Below are 10,000 nucleotides of genomic sequence, written 5' to 3' on the forward strand. Positions count from 1 at the left end.
TCGGATCTCTTTTCCTGGCCGCGATGATTGCTTCATAGGTCCCCTCAGAGTCTTTCAATGTAACCTCAACTGGTGTGACTGATTGGACGAGTTGTAGTCAGCCAAGCGAGGTTCGCCCTCTTAGTACGATATCATGGTGAGTGTTTTTAACAATGACAATTTCAACTTGACATGACTTTCCTCTCTTCACAGTTAACAAGGTCTCTTGGACTTCCAAACCACTGGGCCAGGGGCAGGCGTCATTCGGCTCCAACAATACTGGTGTTAGTCCTTCTATTGCTCCCGTATTTGCTCTGCAAGTGACTTTTAATGGAGCAAAGTTCAGTTTGATTCAGGCTTTGGATAAAACTCACCAGCTTTGAGGCACTTTGGCTGTCGAGGCCAGTACAACTAGAAGTAATTAACTGGTGCAGTACCTCATTCTCACTAACCGTTTTCATAATCTCTTCTATCACATTAAACCCAATTAACGGGAAGTTCAGCGACTGTTCAGTAACAAGAAACGGGACTGCCAATTCATTCTTAGATGACCGCAGTCTAAAGTTCAGCTCCACCCATCCTATCTATGGTACCTTACTACCGTTGGCAGCAGTCAAGTTCAGTTCAATGTCCAATAATTCTGATATGTCCTTAACAGCGATGTCAGGAAAAATTATCCTTACAAACTCGTCAGATATTAGTGATACTTGGGCGCCCGTGTACCAAAGTACCTCGACCATCTGACCATTAATCTCTCCCTTGACAGTACATCTTTCCCAACCAATCCCACCACAGTGGCATGCTGTCTCTGTGTCAGATGACTAACAAAGATGCTATTGCCGGGGTCCGCATTCTCTTGCATTGCCCTGTTGGACAGGTGTGCACTTGCAGCGCACAGAACTTTGTGTTCCCGCCTGTGTTTCCTCTGACAGTTCTGACTACAATATTTTACAGCCTTGCATTTTGAACATTGTAGAAATCTCTTTTTTTGTGACTGAACTTCACCACAGCCGTTACATCGCAGGGACTTGTTGCTGTTACTGTCGACTATTCCATGTCCCGCGGGAATAGTCGCCTGTCGTTTCCCTGGCGACTACCCGGTTCCTATTTCTATTGTATTCACGAGCCAGGTTCCCTGCATAACCACAAGCAAAACAATGGTCACACTCATCACCTCTCCCACACTGCTGCATGGCAATTTTGGCAACCCCAACGTTGATAGCGACGATTTGGCTGATAACTGTTTCCAGGGCCTCTGTAGGGGGTCTCCCGCCTGCCAGGCGTTGCTGTCGGTTTCCCGCGACCATTAACCCGATCTTTGAGGTCACTGATATCTGACTTAATTTGACGGATCTCAGCCAGGTGTGAGTGCTTGGTTGCTCTCTGAAGTGGTATTCTTGGGTCTTGTTTCCTTGTCTTCCCTCGGCACCTCACATGCGTTTACTTTTGCTGTTTTTTGGCGCTCTGAGGGCAATTTGGCACTCCTCTCTGCTTGTTGTGATGCTAGTTCATTCACCTGTTTCATGAGTTTGTCGTCTGTGAGTCCCGTGGTGCGTAGAGTCGGTCTGAGGTCAGATGCGAGGATACCATCACGCAGATCTGTTTCAAAGGATTTCACAAATGTTTTCGGAATCAGTGCCGCCCCATAATTAAATTCACAGTCTGACTCTTGACTTGCAAAATTCACTTTGTTACGCAAATCCAATGCACGGAGTAAGAACTGCTGGGGTGACTCATTGCTTTGTTGACAGACAGTGGCTAATTCCTGATAAACTTCGGAGGCTGCTTTCTCTCTGTAGTGCACACGGAGGATCCGCCGCAAATTAGACAGCGAGAGGTCCCTTAAGGTCTCAACATAACTTCTGAGGGTGCTATGCGGGGGAATGGCACAAATCACGGTGTCCACAATCTCAATTTCGTTAAAATCCCGTTTTAGGCCAGAGTCAATTTGGTGCATTAAAGACACAAACGTTAGTTTCTCTGTCTGCCCAGGCTCACCAATTTGACCGGAAATCTTGAATTCTTTGCGTAGGAGAGGGTGGGTCGCTTTGGATTTTGCTAGCTGCTTCAGAATATCCCCCACCCTCTGTTCTTGGTTGGGTATTTCACTGGTAGTTTCGCTTTCAATTTTTATTTCAGTAGCAGCTGGCTTAATGTTAACTCCATCAGTCGACTTAGTCAGTGGTTCAAGCGGCGGCGCACTTTCTTTCACGTACGCCAGTAGTTGTTCGAGACACATCTGTGCTAGTTTTTCATCGCCTGCCATTTTTACTTTCGATTCCTTCTCTAATATATAATTTTGATTAGTTGCATCTTACTTTTACCGTTAAGATCGTCTTCGAGTCCTATCATTTCGATCATTTCACCTAAGCTACTCTCATTTTGATCAAATAATCGCGCTTTCACTTCAAGCTGTAGTTGTTCCATGTTCCCACGGCAATAATAATAACCCTCACAAATTAATGCAAGCGTACAGTTCTGGTTGAGAATAGGCTAACAAGTGGCTAATTTCGTTGACTCCCGAAAACCGTTCACGGGTGCACTCTAATGTTCAACGCTAAAATGTACTCCTACCATGGGCATCTGAATAGTTTGGCTCCGTAAATCTTCGCTGTTTGTTCTCACTCCACGTGGTCATTCACCATATCCATACCGTTCGCATAAACTTCACCAACTCTATTTTCAAAACCATCCAGAATTTCATCCAGCGAAGGCTTTGGGATTTATAGTTCGTCCTGGCAGGGTCGCCAAAATGTTACCCACGTCCGAAATGACAAAAACACCAAGCAATTTGCCCTTCACGAAGGTTTAATCGGACATCACCATTTCACAACAACACTCCCTCTCCGCATGGCGCGTACATATCCATCCCGGATGAATACGTCACTCGCGCGAACTTCCTTTTCCGGTTTATGCCATCCTAACATGTGCATCTTAATTCGCCAACACAACATTAGAGTAATTCGTTTGAACGCCGTCTCTTGCGTTAATAGAGACCTAAGCAGCAGACGTTCGGGAGTCACGAACGGCATCTTATTCCGCGGGGAAACTGGGTCGAAGACGGGGTTCGTGGCGCCAAAATTGGCGCAACGAATACGACATTGTCAACAAGATTAAAACATCTGAAGTCGAGAATATTCTTACAATACTAATAAAAAACCACTGTAACAACTTTCATAATATATTCAAGCAAAGCTAGCAGTAAAAGTTAATTGTTAACCAACTTTGAAAGTAATTTCAGCATCAATTCATTCTGCTCGACCATTGATGCTTGAATTTGCTGCTGTTGTTGTTATTGCTGTGCCATCATGACCATCAGGGAATCGTATCTCTTGCCTTCCATTTCTTGTTGTGTCTTCTTTATTTCAATTTCTTGCTCTTCTAATTTTGCTTCTTGCTCCGACTTTTCCTTTAGGTAGCCAACTACTTCTGACCCGAATCTTCTTGTTTTATTCTTCAAAGACAATGATGTTGCATAATCTTGCTCGCCATTTACAAGCTCCCTCTTCTTTGTTTCTCCAAGGTTCTCCATTGCAGTTTTTCTTATTTCCAGGGCTTTAGACTTATCCTGATCAGTTTTTCTTTTAGCCTCGTTTCTCTCTTCTTCGCTTAAGTCTTCTTGTTCAATAAGCTCTTCCAGAAGCACCTCGAGTTCGGTCTGCTCCACTTCGATACCACTCGCTCTTTCTTCGGTGCTTTTACTTTTTCCTATACTTGCACGAGTTTATTCCATAGCGATCCCGTACGGCACGTTTGGACACTGTAAATGTTGGTGTATCATAGCTACACAAAGTATCTGCTATTTGCTGTCATACTTGAGCTCGCTGAACTGTTTTTTTTTTTCGTAGACTTAAAGATATCAGTTGCTCGAATTTCACAAGCCAAACATAGATCATGTCTTTCAGTCCAGTCCATTTCCAAACCTGTACAATATATTGAAAATATATTTTTTGAGCCTTATAAGAAAGTAGCGTCGAAAAATAAACAAAAATGTTTCTAAATATCTTACGTAGACGTCTTAAAAGGTGGACGTTCTGGAGAGAACCGAAAACATGCCGTTCTGGGGTCCGCGCTGCCAGAGATGAACGTGATGCCATGCACAGTATGAAATAAAACTATTGGTCAAAAAATTAGTACATATTTTTTGCCGTACTCTGCAAAACATTGACGTGGAAAATAGAAAGATTTTTCTAACAAGGATACACATAATAACGTTCAGTTACATTTTTAAATTAATTCTTGTTCTTGATGAGAGATCTATTGGCTTCCAATGATGATCCTGCCTCTATGTTTCCTGCCTTTGATTCCCAGAGTAGAGTTAGTTTCCAAGGCTTTCAATTTTCGTTCAAGAATACTTCATCCTTATCGTACAACGTGGATTGAATAAACCCAACACGATGACGATAGCACTAAGTTACGTTCTGAAGTATTCAGTTAGTTGATATTATCGTTGTAGTTGCTTTATAAGCCCCCTACACAAGATTGCAAAAAATTGTTTTCCTGTCTTGGTTGGTGACTTGCACTCTAATATGTGTATTTCCCTGGCTATCTCCCCTACCCCCTACCCCCCTGCTTTGATCAAAAGGCAGGAGTCCGAGTATACTTTAAATGGACCAGCTGTACTGTACCTGTTAATTATCAAGTTTCTTTCACATTATTGCATTTCTTTAAATAAATGCAGTGGTTTTAAAAAATTAACACAATTCATCAGCGCTCCACAATACGAGGACTTACAACGTTTATTTAAATAATAATTACTGACAAGAGAAAATAAGGGAGAAACAAATTTTGTATTCTATCCAGCAACAATTTTGTGAGTCTGAGTCATTATCTATTAAATAAATTTGAGAGATTCTGTTTTATCGAGAATCCCAACACATCATTCCGATTAATGAGTGGAGCTACAGTCGTATTTTTGACGCTCTGGATTTTTCATTTCAACATTCAGAGGAAATGTGTAATTCCATTATCGCAGAATGAAACAATCTTTATATGTAAAAATTTATTGACTATTGGCGAGCGAAACAGCTTGGTTTTGACAAAAAAGTGTAGCGTTCCAGGCACAGATGATCTTATAAATTAATCATCTCACATTGAAATTCGGCAATATTTTCCCTGTGAAAATTGCCATCATCAGCGCCATTCAGGAGAGCTGAGCCTTATTTTAAAAGGGTAACTATTACACAGCTTACTCTAAGGTCTTGCTGTTGCTCCTGTTTTCGCTGAGTGTTCTACTGACCGCATGGTGCTTAAAAGCCAAATTACTTGATCAATTTAATTAAGTTTCAAAGAAACGCTTAATTATTCCCAGCAAGCACTACTATTCATTTGAGATGACAAAAATAATTTAAAAACAAAACTGCATGTCCTTTACTAAAGATCTGTTGCCCGCAAAGCTGAGACCGAATCAGAGTTTGCTTAGGAATAATATTACTTGTTGTTGGCAGCACTTCGGAAACGTCTGCGTTCTGATTGTGAACATGATGAAACTGCAGATGTAACGATCGACGAAAAGGTATCGTATTGTTTTTGTGACGATCAGTAGGATGGAGAAACATTCAGACCACATCCGATTAGAATAGGGATAATTTTACCCTACTATTCATGACGATGGTTAGTCATTTGGCTTAATTGACTCTTTAATATTGGGACGTCTTATATCTAGGGGTTTTCACAATTTGACCGAACAAGTTTGAAATCGTCAATCTCAATTTAACATTGAACAAGTTTGAAATTACCATCTCAATTTAACACCCGACACCATTTGTTTCCTTTGAAAGATGATCATTATGGTCCCGTAGCCAAAAATATCGATGAGTTCGCCGACTTTACTGGTTTTTTATTTGGTCGTCTTGGCAAAATGCTCAACGGAGGTCCTCTGCAAAGGTATGTTGATTTGGTGTATTCGAACCTTATAGTCAGTGGTCACAATGCGGGAGCGCAAGGTGCATGAGATAAAATCAGTTTTTTGTCTGATTTACAAAATTTTATCTCATAGAAATTTTATTCAGTGATCTAAGTTTGAGAGTCTTTAGATCTAAAATAAGGTTTATTTCGAAACTGTCTTCCTCGCTGGCTGAAAAATAAGGAACAAGACGAACCGAAACGAAAGACCGCTTTACACTAGCACAAAAATCTGCCGCACGGCACACTCCGAAATCTGTTTTTCGGGGCGGCACGGTGTAAACTGTGACAAACGGAAGGCAAATTAGGACCCCTTGCCAGAATTTATAGGGAAGCTGTGCACATCTCTGGAGGTGTGTTCTGCACTCCAAATATTGGTACCATGCCAGATTTTTGAAAAGCAAGAATGTCATTGATTAAAAAGAAAAAAGTAATCGTGCTGCACGCGCGGCACGCGCACGTAATTCGATAAATTTCCTTGTCGTACTCCACAAATCAACAACATGAAATCACCAATTTTTAGCTTTTGACTATAACGTGAGCATACAACAGTGAATCTTTCGTTTTCTTTCTTTACTCGTACAGTTCGTAAAATCTACTTAAATGATAGTTCGCCCCCAATTGTTCAAGGTGAACAAGATGGAATAATCGCGAGATACTTACGATAGCGCTAAATCACATTTTGGAGTGACGTTTTCCTTGCTTTTGCCGTTGTCCTTACTTAATTTAACTCCCTTGACGTTTAATTACTCAATTTGAGGTTTAGTGATGGACGCGAGCATCTGACGATAAATTTTCACTTTTCTCTCTATGCTCGTGCCGACTATACCAGTTTAATTCCAAAAAAATGGCTTACATTTCACATGAGAAACGAATAATTGCAGCAATCGAAAACTCTACTCAAGTGTGATCTTAAGGTCCCTAGTCCCTAATATAGCGGGTGACATGACGACATAAGCACAATTTCTTTTTCACAGGAACTGATAACCAGAAAAAAACAATTATTGCACCAAGAATTTACCAGGGATGCAGGGATGGCGCAGTGGCGACAGCACTTGCCTCCCACCAATGTGGCCCGGGTTGGATTCCAGACTCGGCGTTATGTGTGGATTGAGTTTCTTGGTTCTCTACTCTGCACCGAGAGGTTTTTCTCCGGGAACTCCGGTTTTCCCCTCCCCTCAAAAGCTAACATTTGACTTAATTTGCGTTAATTATTGATTTCAGTTTACAGTGTCCCCAATTAGTTCTCTAGACGCTAGAATGACTAGACACTTTCCTTCGAGTTCCTTGTACCATATATTTCCAGCTGTGTGAGTCATTGTTATGTCAATGGAGTGATTTTTTTCATGTTCCAAGATCCTCCTCAACATAAATGCATACGAATTTAACGATAATTAGGCATCATGGTAGAGAGCACACAGCGCGGTGCATTTGAATGCCTTCTGTCTTCTTTTGACTCACTGCAGGTTGTGAAGTACTGCTAACAAACCTTAACGGAACCATAACCACTCCTCTGTCTCCAAATCAAAGTCAAACATACCCGTCTAAAGACATGTACACTTGCAAGTGGAATATTGAGCTGCAAAATGCCGCGGAACACCGCCACGTGGAGCTCCATTTCAAAACATTTGAGCTGACGGCATCAATGCCAGATTGCTTAGATGGTGATCATGTGGAGATTTTTCTCGGTTGCAAAAACTTGACATCTATTGGCAAGTTCTGCGGTCACACGTCACTTCCTGTTATATACTCTTCCGATCACTGCCTTCAAATTGTTCTTCGCATACATTCTGTGGTTGCTGGTAGTTCTCGATCCGTGTTTGAAGCCGTATATAACCAGCGCTTGCTCTCCCGTGGTAAGTAACGAGTCGTATACCTGTGCTCTCCAGCTTGACAGCAGACACCCATACTTTTGCGAAGCTCTTCAGATCCTTTTAGCTGGCAATATACCTTATGCCTTACCATAATGTCCCTTGAACAGAAATCAGCATTAAACCAAAAGGACATGTGATTTTATAGCAGAGGTTCCAAAATCCTCAAAACCGAGAGAGAGTACTTCCGGTATCTTGCATTAAGTGTCAATGTAGGTGTAACTGTAATCCCAACAACGGGGTATGTTAAAATTGTTACATCTACTTCCTGTCTCGGTGTTATTTCAGACAACATACTTTCTCGGTCCACTCACATTGAGAAAGTCAGTCAAAAATAGCTAATTTAAAAAAAAAGTGAGAAGAATGAGACATTTGCCCAAAGGTGTGTTATTCCTGCGAGTGACAAAAATGCCATCTCAGTTTGGGGAAACTGATCTATCCCTCTCGGGCAATTCAAACGCCATCCATGCAAAGACGTATCCTCTTGCTGATGTTTAAAGTACTTTATGGTTTGCAACCACAACCAATTCATAATCTCTTTACAAAGCCAGTACAAGATCAGCTAGTATACCAAACAAGATGGTCATCGATGCAGGGGGTTTAGACATTTAGACTCTCCACCGTTTATTATGCCCATTCGACATCAGGGTGGGCAACAAGGATTGTAGAGATGTTAAGATCATGCCAGTTATAACTGGGGCCCTGGGAACACTCCCGGAGGACTGCAGAAATGGCTTGGAGAGCTTAATATGGGTAGTGATGTTGGGTTAATACAGAAGGCATGCTTGCTTGGGATGGCTAGGATCCTTTGAAAGGTGTTGGATACGTAACGAGTAACAGGACCATAGGGATAGACAGTATAGTTCAAGGCGCGATGTCTTCTGAGAGACATCCAGCTCTGCCGTGTTTTTACTACAATAATAATAATAATGACAAAGATAATGCTTTTTTTTTTCTTAAATACGCTAGACAACAATAAGCAGAAAGAAAACTATTTAAAATCAAACATGGCTTATTTACATAACTGGTAGAAGGAAACCAGATAACTTTTAGGCCACTGAAGTCAAATTCTGTCGATGATTAAATTAAGGTTAGTGAAGGATCTGGTACATTCTTAAGATCTGAAGTAAAATATACAGCAAACAAGAAAAGTTAAGATGACAAAGAAAACAATTTTGCTTGATTCTCTTCGGGAATACTTCAAATCACCAGATGGTCGATCTCTCTCATTTGGACTTTGGGCAATGGCATTATGATCAAAATTTAGAATACAGCCCCGCAAAGTTATGGCCAATCAGGTTGGAACTGATGACCTCAAACTGGCCGGCAACCTTTTGGCCGCACGAGGGATTGCTCGTGCTAAATGCAAATTCATACATGGGCATTCCATCGCTGAATCGAGATCTCTGAATTGTGTACTTCTGAAATCACAGAATTCGCTCTTACTTGGCGAACTAGTCCGCTATGTTACGTTTCCTACTGAAACTCAGAATATCTATTACAGCACATTCAAATTTACTGAGGACTCTTGTCTCTAAGCCACGCTGCCTCTTTTCATGTTCTAGGGAAGAGTGGAAGAATTCTTTGTTCAAATTGCCAATGAATAACAAAGTAATGAATAGGTTGAAAAATCACTCAAATTAGTTTTACTCACTGCCGTCTTTCTTTTCCTTTTGCTTCAGCTGTTTCCCAAGAATACTGTAAGTATATTTTTTATAGCTGTTGCAATTCCATCTCAATTTCTCAGCATTAGATGGCTTGACACGAGGTTGACTAGCAGTACAGTTATTTTCATAGAGTTATATCGTAGAGTTAAGAGTTAAGTTTCCAAAATCCTGAATTCAAGATTTTGGAAGGCCTAAATCCTGAATTTAGAAATACAAAAAGTATCCTAAACATGCATAAAAGCAAACCTTAAGTCTAATTGGGCCTAAACAAAAGTTTAGCTTTTATGAATGTTGGCTTCCAAAATCTTGAATTCGGGATTTTGGAAACCTAACTCTAACTCTACGACATAACTCCATGAAAATAACTCTAAGAATGTAATGTGTGTTAAATGTAAATATCTTATGTTATTTTGTTTTATTTTATTTTGGCCGGCTACATCAGAGAGCTGGCGCTCAGAGGGTTGTGGGATCTCGGTTTGCACTAATTTGCTTTCGTTACTGAGAAGAACGCAAGCAGATACTTCTACGGTCAGCCTATGCCACGTAAAGTGAATTAACAGTTATGCTTGCTTTTTTGTG

The 10,000-nt window shown here is 41.0% G+C and overlaps 1 protein-coding gene across 2 annotated transcripts in view; it reads left to right on the forward strand.

The window, feature by feature from the left end:
• Window positions 1-10,000, forward strand: part of LOC138015922 (tolloid-like protein 2) — a 28,205-nt gene that overhangs the window by 6,271 nt on the left and 11,934 nt on the right. The window contains exons 1-4 of one of the 2 annotated variants that reach the window (XM_068863052.1): window positions 5,369-5,494; window positions 5,760-5,865; window positions 7,350-7,739; window positions 9,437-9,454. In XM_068863052.1, the coding sequence (XP_068719153.1) occupies window positions 5,793-5,865; window positions 7,350-7,739; window positions 9,437-9,454 (481 nt within the window). In that variant the 5' untranslated portion in view covers window positions 5,369-5,494; window positions 5,760-5,792. Of the gene's footprint in view, window positions 1-5,368; window positions 5,495-5,759; window positions 5,866-7,349; window positions 7,740-9,436; window positions 9,455-10,000 lie in introns of those variants that run through there. The other variant, XM_068863051.1, reaches the window with a different exon arrangement.

This window comes from Montipora capricornis, chromosome 9 (genome assembly GCF_036669925.1).
Source record: "Montipora capricornis isolate CH-2021 chromosome 9, ASM3666992v2, whole genome shotgun sequence".
Taxonomy (NCBI): domain Eukaryota; kingdom Metazoa; phylum Cnidaria; class Anthozoa; order Scleractinia; family Acroporidae; genus Montipora; species Montipora capricornis.